Source organism: Peromyscus californicus, unplaced genomic scaffold (assembly GCF_007827085.1).
Source record: "Peromyscus californicus insignis strain IS unplaced genomic scaffold, ASM782708v3 Scaffold_7__1_contigs__length_154581171, whole genome shotgun sequence".
Lineage (NCBI taxonomy): Eukaryota > Metazoa > Chordata > Mammalia > Rodentia > Cricetidae > Peromyscus > Peromyscus californicus.
Genome location: NW_026294595.1, coordinates 7,269,419 through 7,284,029, shown reverse-complemented (window position 1 = coordinate 7,284,029; position 14,611 = coordinate 7,269,419). Strand labels below are relative to the sequence as shown.

General features: G+C 46.6%; 1 protein-coding gene and 1 non-coding gene across 5 annotated transcripts in view; one reads left to right on the top strand and one right to left on the bottom strand.

Annotated features, from left to right (window-relative positions):
* The window catches only part of Nup214 (nucleoporin 214), an 87,411-nt gene that overhangs the window by 61,505 nt on the left and 11,295 nt on the right, over window positions 1-14,611 (top strand). For 3 of the 4 annotated variants that reach the window (XM_052722603.1, XM_052722601.1, XM_052722604.1), the window contains one exon: window positions 8,274-8,430. In XM_052722603.1, coding sequence (XP_052578563.1) covers window positions 8,274-8,430 — 157 coding nt within the window. The remainder of the gene's footprint in view (window positions 1-8,273; window positions 8,431-14,611) is intronic. The other variant, XM_052722602.1, reaches the window with a different exon arrangement.
* LOC128102716 (U6 spliceosomal RNA) lies at window positions 7,364-7,469 on the bottom strand. The gene has a single exon (XR_008215486.1). It is a non-coding gene; the product is annotated as a U6 spliceosomal RNA (small nuclear RNA).

Genomic DNA, 14,611 nt, shown 5'->3' with positions numbered 1-14,611 from the left:
AACACTTACTGGGCTCTGTCTACCTGTTCTCGTAGGTCAAGGTTGACGTCTATAATCCACAGACTAAAGCCACCTGTAGGCCTTGCTTTGTTTACAGTTTGGTTTTGTTTTACAAATTTATCTACAGTTACAGTTATTGAGCTAAGGGTGGTTTTTACCTCTTCATTTATTTATTTTTATAGGGACTGAATGGAGGAGCTTGCCCATGTTAGACGAGTCCTCTACCACTGAGCTGTATCCCCAATCCCCCATCCCACCCCCCTCTTTTCCTCTACCACTGAGCTGTATCCCCAATCCCCATCCCACCCCCCTCTTTTCCTCTACCACTGAGCTGTATCCCCAATCCCCATCCCACCCCCCTCTTTTCCTCTACCACTGAGCTGTATCCCCCATCCCCCATCCCACCCCCTTCTTTTCCTCTACCACTGAGCTGTATCCCCAATCCCCATCCCACCCCCCTCTTTTCCTCTACCACTGAGCTGTATCCCCAATCCCCCATCCCACCCCCCTCCTTTTTTTTTTTATTTTTATTTTAGTTTTATTTTGAAGTCAGGTCTAAGTTGCCCAGACTGGCCTTTATTTCCATCCTCCTGCCCCAACCTCCTGAGTAGCTGGAGTTCGAGGCCGTGCCACCAAGTCTGGCGTTTTGCTATTGTAGTTGCTGTTAGTTTTGAGTGGTTGTTGAGGAGGAAGACTGTAGCGGAGACCACACCCTCTGTCCCTGTGCTCCGGAGGCGCCTGCTTGCCTGCACTGTGGTGCTTGAACCGGACAGTTTGCAGTTCTTTTTTGAAGTAATTCGTACAGTCAGGTTGACTGCTCCGTAGGTGCTAAATGCTGTTACTGGCCCCATTTAAAAGAAAAGGACAGTGGGGCCTGAGAGACTTAGTGTGCTGTTAGCACCAGCAGCTGCTCTCCACACAGCAGCCTCAGCAGGCCCTTCAGAAGACAAGGGAGATGACTGTGGCCTTGGAAGTGAGAGCTGCTGAAGGCCCACAGTGAGTGCAGTGTGGGCATCCTTTGGAGCTTTCCCTGCAGGCTTTTCCCTCTGGAGATGGCTGCGCCCTCGGTAGGGAGCTGCTTCGAAGAGAGAAGTGCTTTCTGGTCACTGAAACCTACCAAAAACCGTGGGAAATGCTTTATAAAATGTGGAAGCCCTATTTTTAATGATTTATTTCTTTTATTTTATCTGCATTGGTGTTTTGCCTAGATGTGTGTCTGTGTGAAGGTATCAGAATCCCTGGAGCTGGAGTTACAGACAGGTGTGAGCTGCCATGTGGTTGCTGGGAATTGAACCCAGGTCCTCTGGAAGAGCAGCCAGTGCTCTTAACCACTGAGCCATCTCTCCAGCTCCTGGGAACCCTGCTTTTAAAATCACTACCAAACTAACTTACCGAGGCAAAGTGGAGAAGTGGGAGTGGGAAGGTGGGGACTTAGGAAAAGCAGGTGGAGCACAGAAGCCAGTTGCTCCCTGAGCACATTCACTAGCTGGAGAAAACCAGAGTATTTGTAGTCAGTAGCTCCCGTGGTAAATGGACAGAAACCAAGGTGTATACAGAGTGGAGAGTCCAGAGGAGCCTGCTCCAGATCCGTGCGGCATGGCCTATGCAGGTGGCCTGTATGCCAAGAAGAGCACAGCTCTTGTAGTTTAGGAGACCTTTACTCTGCCTCACCTTATTCCTACAGACACTGTTTCCCAAAGGCAAATCAGTCACAAGGAAGCCAGGGGCACTGGACAAGAACAGAATAAATATCAGAAGTACCTTTACAGGCACTTCCAGACTGCTAGACAGCTATGTTTTACATGTTTCAAAATGTAAAAGAGAGCCGGGCAGTGGTGGCACATGCCTTTAATCTCAGCACTCGGGAGGCAGAACCAGGCGGATCTCTGTGAGTTCGAGGCCAGCCTGGGCTACAGAGTGAGTTCCAGGACAGCCAGGGCTACACAGAGAAACCCTGTCTCAAAAAAACAAGAAAAACAAAACAAACAAACAAATGTAAAAGAGAAACTTGAAAATTCCGGTAAAAGAAATGGGAAGCTCTAAGAAGTGTCATAGCACCTTTATAGAGGACCAAATAGCTCCTGTGAAATGTACCATTTGACTCCTAAGGGCACTGGATGTGTCCACCAGCAGACTAGACCTGTGGGAAAATGACAGTGTGCAGGGCTCAGAGCTTTGCAGCCCCTCTGCTCTGCCTCAGCAACACTACAGCAGCTGCAGGCAATCTGAAGAGACAGGAGCCGTGGGCTGGAGAGACGGCTTCCGGTTAGAAGCACTGACTGCTCTTGCAGAGGACCTGGGTTTGGTTCCCATCACTAAAACAGTAAGTGGAGTTTAGCCTCTGAGCTTGGCTGACCCTTGAACTAGAAGTTAGGGGACACATATGACTAAATCATGGAGATCAAAAACATGAAAAGTGCTGGAGCCGTGGCAGCGCACGCCTTTAATCCCAGCACTCAGGAGCCAGGGGCAGGCAGATCTCTGTCAGTTTGAGGCCAGCCTGGGCTACAGAGCCTGTTCCAGGACAGCCAGGGCTACCCAGAGATACTGTCTCAAAAAAACAAAACAAAATAAAACAAACAAAAAACCCCGAAAAACAAAGAGGAAATGATGGAGGGTGCTAGAAACAGTGACCCTCAGAGAAAACCTACCCATGAGTGGCTTCAGTGCCACTGAAGGAAGAGAGTGTGTGTTGGCAGTATTCAAAAGGACAGACATTTTCAAATCCTCTAAACAAAAGTAACCCAGAGAGTAAAATATCCAGCCGACGGCCAGCTAAGCACATCAGAGATGAAGCCAGGCCCCAGGTGAACACAGAGCAAGCACAAGATGAAAAGCTGCCAGCGGAAGGAGCTGCTGTCTGCAGAGTCGTAGTTGGACGACAGTGTGAAGCCTGCCAGAAGAGGGAGTCTGGCTACCTGCAAATTCCCAACCCAGCAGAAAAGCCTGTAATGAAAGAAGTGAGCCAAGAGTTCGGGAAGTGGACAGAAATGCCGAGAGATTTCGCGTCGGGCAGACCTGAAGGGAACACAAGGGATATTTGTAAGAAGAAAAAATTGACCTTGACAAAAATATGGCTTTAATCTTAAGGTAAAACAAGGCGTGAAATGGGGTGATTGTAGCCTGTATAACCAACCTGTGGAGTGACTGTATTCAGCATGTGTAAAAAATGCCTACAAAGAAGACCAAAATGGCTGCTAGAGGCCTGCTTTCAAGTCCAAGTGAGGGACAGCAACTGCAGGCTCATGCTTGGCCTGTAGGAGTTGATGTAGCCTTGGAAAGCCATCTGGCATTAACAGAGCCGAGGTCCAACCTCTGCTGACCCAGCAGATCTGCTCTGTGTAACCAAGAGAAATAAGTGAAGCCCTTTGTCCAGCAAAGATAGCGATAAAACACTCATAGCCATGCATCTGTAATAGCAAAGCCAGGAAGCAACCCAGCTCTCAGAAGACACAGAATAGACAAGTTAGTGCCATGCTCTTCTAGCAGAAAAAGACAGAACAGCAAAGTATAATGTGCTGCTTCTGACGCAAGAAAGTGGATGGACGTCCCCCACATAGCTGCAGTGATGTGTGGAGAGGGACCGTCCTTGCCCTTACAGTGCACTTATTTACAGGGGCAAGGGTAGGCAGACTCTCCTGGGGCGACTGCAGTCTCTTAGGGTGGTGTGTGTGAGGTATGGGGGAGCCCTATAAAGCCCTAAGTGTGTGCCACCTAGAGCATTGAACGCACATAGTTACAATCATATGTCAGAATTCAGTGAACTTTCCGTATGGAAAGTTTGAACTTAATAACAAAAATAATAGCACATGGGGCCTGGAGAGATGGCTTGGCGGTTAAAAGCACTAGCTGTTCTTACAGAGGTCCTGAGTTCAATTCTCAGGAACAATATGGTGGCTCACAGCCTTCTATAATGGAATCTGATATCCTCTTCTTCTGGCATGTAGGTATATATACAGAGTTTTTTTTATATGAGTATATATTTACTCATATAAATAAAATAAATGAAATCTTTAAAAAAGAATAGAACACACATGTGTGTGCACACCACACATTATAAATGTTATTTAAAAAGAAAGAAAGAAAACTAAAAACATGCAGGACAGCCAGAGCTGTTACACAGCGAAACCCTGTCCCAAGGAAAACAAAACAAAACAAGAAAGTAGCTCAGTGACAATTAAGATGACAGTCCTGTTGTACAGTATTATCACTGCTTAATTATACATAAAAAGAACTTTTTTTTTTTTTTTTTTTTTTGGTTTTTCGAGACAGGGTTTCTCTGTGTAGCTTTGCGCCTTTCCTGGAACTCACTTGGTAGCCCAGGCTGGCCTCGAACTCACATAAAAAGAACTTTTAATGCAGTTCCTCATGTGCTGACCCCCAGCCATGGAATCACTTCATTGCTACTTCATAACTAATTTTTCTACTGTTATGAATCATAATGGAAATATCTGATACGCCACCTCCAAAGGGCCACACACAGCCCACAGATTGAGAACCACCGCTCTAGAGCCTCCTAGGGTCTGTGTCTTGGAACACTGCAGAGGCTTCATCATCTCTTCCCATAGACCCATGTCCAGGAAGAGGGGAGTGACACCTGTTGCTCCCCTAGGAGAGCGTGTGGGCAAGAAGTGTTGCTGGGCTGGACTTTGAATGTGTTATCCCTAAGGGGGTGAAAGTGGCCAAGAGCCTGGGGAGCTGGTTCCAGAGAGCTGGGGGCTGCAGGCAAGCCCCGTGGGTCAGAAGTTTGGACATGGAAGAGAGGCCTTGCCAAAGACTTAGGAGCAGCTGCTACCAGTGCTGCCTCATAAATGCCCAGCGAACATGAGGAAAGACAGAAAGTACATACATTAAACGTTAGAGAAATTACAATCTAGCAATCAGGCAGCACTGCTGCTTTAAAACTAACATGTTGTCAAGACCCTGGAGAGAGCCAAGCCTTCGTAAATTGCTGGTGGTTCTATAAATTGTACAGTCATTGTGAACAGTACTTCTGCCACATGACCCAGCAGTTTTCACTCCAGGGTTCCAGCCAGCGGAACTGGAAAAAGGAACTCAAGCAGATGCTGATGCCAGCGTTCGTTGTAGATGAAACACCCGTGTGTCGATCACTGGACAAATGAACTTGGGAAATGTGGAACATACATCAGTGGAGTATTGTTCAGCCATACAAAGAAATGAAGTTCTGATTCTTGCTGCACATGAATAGCATGGGCAAAGCAAAAGAAGCTGGCTGCCACAGGATAATACTAGATGACTCTACTTGTAGTGACTACCTTCAGTGTGCATCAGAGCAGGTTGAAACTGACAAGGGCTAGAGCAGTGGTTCCCAACCTTCCTAATGCTGCGACCCCAACCATACAATTATTTTCATTGCTACTTCATAATTGTAACTGTGCTACTGTTATGAATCGTAATATAAATATCTGTTTTCTGGGCTGGAGAGATAGCTCAGAGGTTAGGAGCACTGGCTGTTCTTCCAAAGGTCCTGAGTTCAGTTCCCAGCACCCACATGGTGGCTCACAACCATCTATAATGAGATCTGGTGCCCTCTTCTGACGTGCAGGGATGCGTGCAGACAGAACACTGTATACATAATAAATCTTTTTTAAAAATTTATATATATATATATATATGTATGTATGTATGTATATATCTTTTCCTATGGTCTTAGGCACCCCCTGTGAAAGAATTGTTCAGCCCCCAGGTTCCAGATGATCAAGATGCCAACATTGCTATCTATTTTGCCATATTTTTTAAAAATTGATAGTGACACGCTAAAATCCTTTTGGGTTTAAATTTTAAATCATTGGGGCTGGAGAGATGGCTCAGAGGTTAAGAGCACTGGCTGCTCTTCCAGAGGTCCTGAGTTCAATTCCCAGCAACCACGTGGTGGCTCACAACCATCTATAATGACATCTGATGCCCTCTTCTGGCGTACAGGCAAACATGCAGACAGAATGCTGTAAAATAAATGTTAAGAAAAAACAAAATAAACAACCTTCCTGTAAAATAAATAAATAAATAAAGGAACAGAGTTGATTTTGTGTAAAAAAAAAAATTTTTAAATCATTGTATTTATTGTACTGAATTATATAACAACATATGGGTTAGAAGATAAACATGTGCAGGTAACCCCCCCAACATACACACACACACACACACACACACACCTTTTCTAAGAAAAAACAAGGCCTGAAGCACAGAAGGAGCCTGCATAGTTGCCTGGCTCTGCCTTGGCCAATGACCTTGCTCCAGCTCAGCTAGGAGATAGATAACCTGAATGCTGATGGAGACAGTCCAGTGCCAGCCAGAGGTGAGCACAGCACCCTGAAGTAGACACCCTTCCTGGTCTGAGGACCAGAGTGCACCCCTCTCCAGGACACAAGGGTGCCTCCGTCACTGCTGTCGTAGTGCAAGGTTCAGTGTACAAGGGAAAGTGCCAGGTGAGCTACCCCAGCACTGGGAGGTGAGGCAGCCTGGGCTACAGAGCAAGAAGCAAAGCATGTGCGTGTGCACATCTGAGAAAGACACAGGTCAGTCAGAGTGGACAGCCCCATAACCATGTACAATGCAGCCAGTCAACTGACGAGGGTCAGTCAGAGTGGACAGCCCCATAACCATGTACAATGCAGCCAGTCAACTGACGAGGGTCAGCTATGGGACCGGAGACCCAGGCGGTCGTTAGCCACGCGCTGCAGAGTTGGGGAGAGAGTCCTGGCAACGGGGGTGGGTCAGCAGAGAAGCGGGTTAAGACGCAGGCATGATTTGGAGGCAGAAGTCAGAGCTAAGGGAACTTGGCTGTGGACTTTGATCCCACTCACTTGGGTTAGGGTTAGTTGCCCACTTCTGCTCATTCTGTGGGTGGCCAGCTCAGGCTGTGTTGAGAGTATTGGGTTTTCTAGGGCAGAACATCCATATGTGATGGTTTCCTGTGTTCCAGCCTGATAGATTAAGAACACTCCATGCACTGGACACAGAGTGTCATGGTTCCTGTCCTTGCAGAGGCTGTCACTGGTTATCCACTATTGCATTTTTGAAAGTTTAAAGGTGGGGGACTCTCCAGCAGACTAAGTGTGTTACCCTAAGTCTAAACTTAGTTTTCTGTGTGTGAACAGCAGGGAGGAGAGTGCTTGCATGCTGCCAGAGCTCTTGTAAACAGCAGTGAAGGGGTTAGCCCGGTGTTAGACAAGCACAGGTTGTGTTGAAGGTGGACTGTCCTGCCCAGAGGCCCAAACCAGCATGGTGAGAGAAGGGTGGTGGTGAAGGTGTGTTGAGTCATGACCCCAAGCTGTGTGGAGAAGCTCTGGTGCTCAGATGGAGCCATTTCTGGGTAGGGCTTGTGTTTCAGGTACAGTTCTTGAAAAAAATAGAGTACTTCACAAAGTTGTGTTTCCTCATTTCACGGGGGCCACGCTAGTCTTTCTGTATCATTCTGATTTTAGTATATATGCTGCCCAAGCAAGCACTCAGGTGCAGTTCTACGGCTCAGCTCCTTCCTGCCATTTTGAAGTGGGCAGTTTTTCTGTCTCGCAGGAGGCACAGCAGTACCTCTGTGTCCTCGGCATATGGCCCCCTCCTTCCTCTGCACTGCTGTCCTTTCCTTAAAGCTTATCTCACTCTGCATGATCAGCCAAGGAGATGTCAGCTTAACGAACATGAGCAGCCCCTCAAACCGCAAGCTGCTCTCCCTAAAAGGGCCGGTTTCTAAACAGAAAGTGAATGCGTGGTGCTTGCTGCCCTGAGTTAGCAGAGTCCTGGGAGTACTGGGATGGAATTCAACAGTGGTCATCATTTCAGCAGTGGGGCTAAGTTAGGCTTCTCTCTATAGCCCTGGCACGTAGTTGTGAACTACAAGTGCAGAAATGGCTAGAAATGCCTGTAAATCACTTCATCATTGCTGATGACTTCAGCTAACACTAGGGCAATCTGAAGACATGGTGGCTCCACCCTGTTTTCAGACTTGGCATTTGGTAGATCTATGATGCCTGAGTTTCCTGGCCCTGGGGTTGAGTCAGACAGTACAAGCAGCATGGTGGGTAAGTGTTGAGCACCCACCTGCTCTTAGTGCAGTAACCAGGCACCTCAGATCTGTAGGAAGTCTGGAATCAGCCTCTCTGGGGCTGTTGGAGTACCCCTTCCAGAACTGACGAGTACTCCTGCTTTTTCCGTCCATATCAGCTGTGCCCCCCTGCCAGGATGGGGACTGCACTTTGACGAGGATCTCTCATCCTTTCTTGCTTCCTCTTCCCCCTCCCCCATTTGTTTTTTAGCAGTCATCTACTTCCAGTGGTAGCGTGTTTGGGTCTGGAAACGCTGCAAGAGGGGGCGGTTTCTTCAGTGGCCTTGGAGGAAAACCCAGCCAGGATGCTGCCAACAAAAACCCATTCAGCTCAGCCAGTGGGGGCTTTGGATCTACAGCCACCCCAAGTAAGTTGAGGAGTTTTCCCAACCCTTGTCGTCTGATGCCATTGTCATCCTGTGGTATTGTCAAGGCCTGCGAGGGTCTGTTTGAGCCCCACCCACATTGCTCTGCTTGGTTTTTATTCCTGTCTTAATGAGGTGGCCTCTGCAGTCTGAAAGGACAGCAGAGCTGCAGAGAGCCGAGTGTGGTGGGCTGCTGCTCCCTTCTCCCGAGGCCCAGCCGGCTGTCTCCTGTGCTGAGATGGCGTGAAGGCAGCGTGGGCAGACAGCAGCCCCACTGTGCTTCCGCTTGCCTGGCTCGCGGACGCGGAAGTGCGCAGGCAGTTGGCTCCAGCCTGCATGTTTCTCATCACTTACCTTTGCTGCCTTTCTCCTGAAGCTGAACCTGCTAGCCCTTTGTTCTCCTGCTAATCCTTCTGGTTGTGCGTTGATCTGTCTGTCACAGTTGGAAGTGTAAGATGGTATATGCTGCTGCTGCTGCGGCTAGGATTGCAAGGTGCGTTCCTGTCAGTCATCCACGCCTTAATGCGCTCCATGAGTCCTGCACTTGTATCCTCTGGCTGTTCTCATAATTTTCAGGCCTGTGGAATTAAGAGCAATGTTTTCTGTCTCAGTTTTGCTCTCTGGCTGTATAGATCAAGGACTGGTTATTCTGATGTCTCTGCTCTGGAAAGGTGGCCGGATTGCTGTCAGGGCATTTCCCTCCTCAGTCACCAGGCCACTCCAGGAGGGACTTAGAACCCAGACTGAAGGGATCTCAGAAATCATGTTTTCAAAACCTGTTTTGCAGGCAGACAACAGAATCCTGATAAGCAAAACAAAAACAGGGGCATGCCAAGACGGCCTGAGAACCTGATGTAATGGACATCTTTGACTGCCTGTCCGCAGCACTGATGGGCTCCGTGTAGCAAATGCTGTAAAAGCATGGTCCTGTCAGATCAAATCAAGAAAACAGCAGATGTGGAGTTCAGCTCACATACATGTAACATGCCAAACACAGCACTTGGCACATAGTCACTTGGCGTGCTGGTTAGAAATTGGGGTGGATCCCAGATGTAGGTCATCATCTGTGAGGCCTGTGTTACCAGCCAGTTTTGTTAATGGCTTAGAGATGTCCTATCCCTGTAAAAATTGGCCTCTGACACCCTAGCTTCTGCTTGTCAGCTGGCCTTCCCCAGAGGTCAGTGTGAGCTGGTGTGTACTAGCTCCTGAGAGTCAGCCTTGCACATCCCTCCCCACACCCACTTCAGTGCCTGAAGTCAGGCGGAGGGAGTGTGGACCCAGTAGGAATGAGAGAGCACTGCACTCCAGGGCTCTCCTGTCTGTGGGTGGTTGTTAAACACTTACCTGTCCTCAGTACCACACACTAGTGGTCTTAATGGGTTTTTTATGGTTTGACAGTGAGGAGACCTGAAACTTCTTAGACCCCATGACCAGGTAAGTGCAGGCTAAGGGAGAGGCAGGAACAGTAGAGGAGCTGGACTGTGTTACAGAGAAGGGCGTTGTCCTTCTTTCTGTAGCCTCGGTGACTGTCCTCTATGCTGACTCCGGCACCCGATGCTTGTGAGTACAGTTGCTTTCCTGGGTGGAATCCTGCGCACCTCTCATATAGGTCCTTTCCCAGTGCCTTATCTCCATTGCTGGGGGCCACGTGTGGTGGGTGTGTGTGTGTGTCCGTGTGTCCGTGTGTCCCCAGTCACCTGGTTTGTGGAAGGGGTCTGCACATGACCTCCTCCCACCTCCAGTCTTGTTAGCCATGGTCAGGAAATCCACCTCCAATCAAATATTTTTAAGCTACTTTATTTTGCCATAGTTCCTCTGCTGAACCCTTTTGCAGTTTCCTACCAGCTGGAGGATAGAATCCAAGTTCACTTCACTTCCAGGCTGCGTGAAAACTGTGGCCATGACCAAGAAAGACACTGTAGCCAAAAGCTGATACGTTCCCTTTTGAGAAGTCTCTCATCCCCAGAGACTCCACCAAAGACAGGCTGTTAACTCTGGTCATTTGAAACTCAGCACCCTGTGTGTACATTGTCACCCAGAAGGACCTGTTACCCCCCTAAGTCTCATGCTGACATGGAGTTAGCTTTATCCTCTACATGCTTTTTCTCTTGAGGGACCTGAAGGATATTTGTGTTAAAATGGGGGAGTCATGTGTTTGAAGCCTGCAGAAGGCTCCTTCCATGGCTGTTCCTCTGGAAGCTACTCTGGAGTGGAACCTGGGTGAGAGCCCTCCAAGTGCATCAGACCTCTGTTCTGTGACCTCAGACCTTGATGTTGGATGTTGGTGATTTTGCCAAGTACAGAATTAAAGGGGACCTGTATGAGGCTGCAGGAAGGCAGCCCTGAGCAGGTGCCAACTTTCCCTGTCTTTTTGTCCCAAAGGATTAGTCCTGGTTAGCTCCACAGAGAGTATTTTCTGACTGGCTGATCCTGTAGAAGTAAAGACTCTTCTACAGTGAAACACACTCCATCCACCAGTACATTTAGTTTGCATGTTTTTGTTTGTTTGGTTGGTTGGTTTTTGGTTTTTTGAGACAGGGTTTCTCTGTGTAGTTTTAGAGCCTGTCCTGGATCTCGCTCTGTAGACCAGGCTGGCCTCGAACTGACAGAAATCCGCCTGGCTCTGTCTCCTGAGTGCTGGGATTAAAGACGTGCACCCCCACTGCCCGTAGTTAGCATGTTTTTAAAAGCTGAGCCAACAGCCAGTTGTGTTGGCTCATGCCTTTAATCCCAAAGACAAGTGGATCTCTGAGTTCAAGGCCAGCCAGGTCTAAGAGCAAGTCCTAGGCCAGTCAGGGCCACACTGTGAGACCCTGTCTTAAAATTAAATAAATAAAAGATAGGCCAGTTAGATAGCACTGAGGGTAAAGGCACAAGCCACCAAGGCCAGCATCCTGAGTTTGATACCCGGAACCCACATGGTGGGGAGAAGGAAATGACCAGTATTTCTGTGCCATGGCTCATGAATGCCTACACACGTGCATACACAGAAAGTCAGTAAATTAAGCTGCCGACTACTAATGTAGAGCCATTAGGAGAGAACCAAGAAACATTGTTGGCCACAGAAATGTGAGGCACAGATAGTCCGGTGCCCCATTCCAGAGCAGTGGGTTTGAATGGTAGGACTGCGATGTGAATGGTGTCCTCCTTACCTCCTGCCCTGCTCTCTGTTGACTGTGATGAGAGGTAGCTACAGGTGAAAGACGAGCAGGGAGTCTTTGCAGTTTTTCAGAGCCTCTACAGTCAGAATTGTTGTCCTGGGTGGTGTCAGGAACGCTGACCTAGGGTAGCTGAGTCCTTGGTTGAGGTCACAGAGCTATCCAGTACTTAGTCTAGGCCTGGCGGCAAACCTCAGTCTGTTCCACTATAATGGAGGACAAAAGGATCTTTATGTGAAAATGTATATACTGATGGGTATCATGTGATGTCTATGTATGTATATAGCGTGTGTGTGAAACTGGAAGTTTCTCCGGTCCTGCCCGGCCCTGTGGTCGAGAAGAATCTCTCCCACCACTTGGTCCCAAGTAAATATACAGAGGCTTATATTACTTACAAACTGTATGGCCTATGGCTCAGGATTAATCTATATGTTGCCAAATGGCTGCGGTGTTACCAGTCTGCTGGCATGTGGCTCCTTCGCAGTGGGCTGACGTCTCCTCCCACTCTCCTTTCTTCTCCCATCTCTTCAGTTTGAATGTCCCGCCTAACCGTATTCTGCCTCCCCATTGGCCAAACAGCTTTATTTATCAACCAATCAGAGCAACACATATTCACAGCATACAGAAAGACATCCCACAGTACTTCCCCTCTTCTGTCTAATCAGAAAGGAAGGTTTTAACTTTGACATAGTAAAATTACATATAATAAAACAGTTATCAAACAAGGATTACAGTTACAGCATCTAGTCTATTTGTACTTGGCAAAATTAAAGAATTTTTTTTTTTTTGGTTTTTCGAGACAGGGTTTCTCTGTGTAGCTTTGCGCCTTTCCTGGATCTCGCGCTGTAGCCCAGGCTGGCCTCGAACTCACAGAGATCCGCCTGCCTCTGCCTCCCGAGTGCTGGGATTAAAGGCGTGCGCCACCACCGCCCAGCTAAAGAAAATATTTTATCACCTATCCTATATTGGTGAGTCCAAAGTTTCATATCTAATCTATCTTTTATCACAACTAAGGAAAATTATAACTATCTAGTCTTCTACTACATCGAAGACCCCAGAAGGATACAATATTACCTAAGTAAACAGGAAGTACATTGCAAGGAACTTCCATAATTCTAGAAATGACGGAAACATCTGGCTGCCTGGACAGTCATCCAAAGTTCCTCTGTAACATTGGGGCATCTGTCTTCAGTCTACAGGCCTAGAGTCTCTGGCATAGCTTTCAGTGAAGCAGGAAATTCTAAGGGCTTTTCCGCCTATTCTGGCAAAGTTTGTCAGTTGCTTCTCCCCATGACCTGTAGTATGTCTGGCAGTTTCTTCTGCAAAGCAGGAACCTGAAGAACCATCTCATCTTGCAGAGTTCAGTGGTCACCTTCCTATGGGTCCTGCATGTCCAGTTTATACAACATATTGTCAAGCAATTGAGGCAAGGGCACTTTTTTGCCCAGTGGCTACCTTTTGCCACCAAGAAAACAAACTCCATAACAACTTTCTTCAATGCCCATCATCCTCTTGGAAGTAATTGGTGCTGCCAGGAGTAGACGTGTCCCACTGTCCAGAAAAGTCTAAGTTCTTACAATATTTTAAATGCCATATTCTGTAGGTCTTTTAAGTGTTTGAAGATTACCTACCTAATTGATATATACCTTTGTGTAACTAAAAATCTTAACTAACATGACTGTAAGTTTGATTATCATGGATGACTATTGATCTGAGTTTCTTAATTATATTTTACAATTTTAAAGGAATTGCATAAACATAATACCTTAAACAAGAATAGAAATATACATACAGTATAACAAAATTAACTTTAAGTTTGTATCAATAAACTAAAATCCATAGCAATGTAAAATATTTCAAACAAGTTGTTGATCTTTAAAAATATTCAATACCCTACCCTTTCATCCTATCATACCTATATCCCCTTTTCTTCTTTAGAAAGAGATTACATTTATAATCAACCTCCTTTAAATAAAACTAAACATTTATAAACAATATTTTGGGAAGTTGGGTATAGCTTCTCATACTACTTCCTGTTGGTTGGGGGCGCTGGCAATCTTATGGGGATCCTGAGAAAATTAAGAATTATAGTTAAATCGATACAGTCTGTGAGGCTGTATCGACTTTTCAGGGGGTCTTGGTTGATCAAACCATATTAGCCTGGAAGCAATCCGTAGGTTCTCATCTTCTGTGAAAACAAAAGCAGAACCTCTTTTCCAAAGCAACATACCCTTAGACACGAATTTTGAAATCAAGATACCTTTAAAATATACATATTGGTTTAACTTGGTAGTTCCTACAATCAAATGTCTCTCTGCAGTTAAAAACCCCAAAAACAATGTAATAATATGCAGTATCCAGATTCTTTGTGTAATTTCCATCCTTGTGTGGCTTAACTTTCATATTATACTTATTGTCTCTTTAAAGACTGTATTTTTTAAAACTATTTGTTTCTTTATATAACTGTCTATATTCTTTTTCCTCTCTCTTTCAAGTCTCTACATATTTACACACACTGTACACCGTTTTATTCCATCTGAATTTCTGTGAATCTGTAATCATTTTTTGACCATTGATTTAAACTGCAGTATGGCTAGGACTGAAGCAGCAGCCCTAGCTGCTGGCTCCGCCCACCTCAGCTTCCCAACATGGCAGAGGTACATTTACTGCCAGCTCTGGGATCCATGCTCACCATCAAGTCTGGGAAGCTGTGGGCCTATGCCTCCATCCAGCAGCGTGTAGCCCAGAAACCTTTTTTTTTTTTTTGGTCTGTATTAGCAAAAGTTAAATCCACTGTGCTTCCTTGGCTTGGAGACACCTTTGTGTACCACGGCATGAATCCGCCATGCTGTAGGGCATACCCACAGGCCGCAAACCTGTCATACTGTAGCTCAAGTCTGCAGGCCGCAGCACTGCTTTATTGCGGCTTGCCTGAGAGATGCAACTAGGAATCTGTTTTTAGCTCCATTTTTAGAATTTTTTTTTAAAACTTTCCCAGCTTTTGGGTAGAAATTCTTGCTACCACA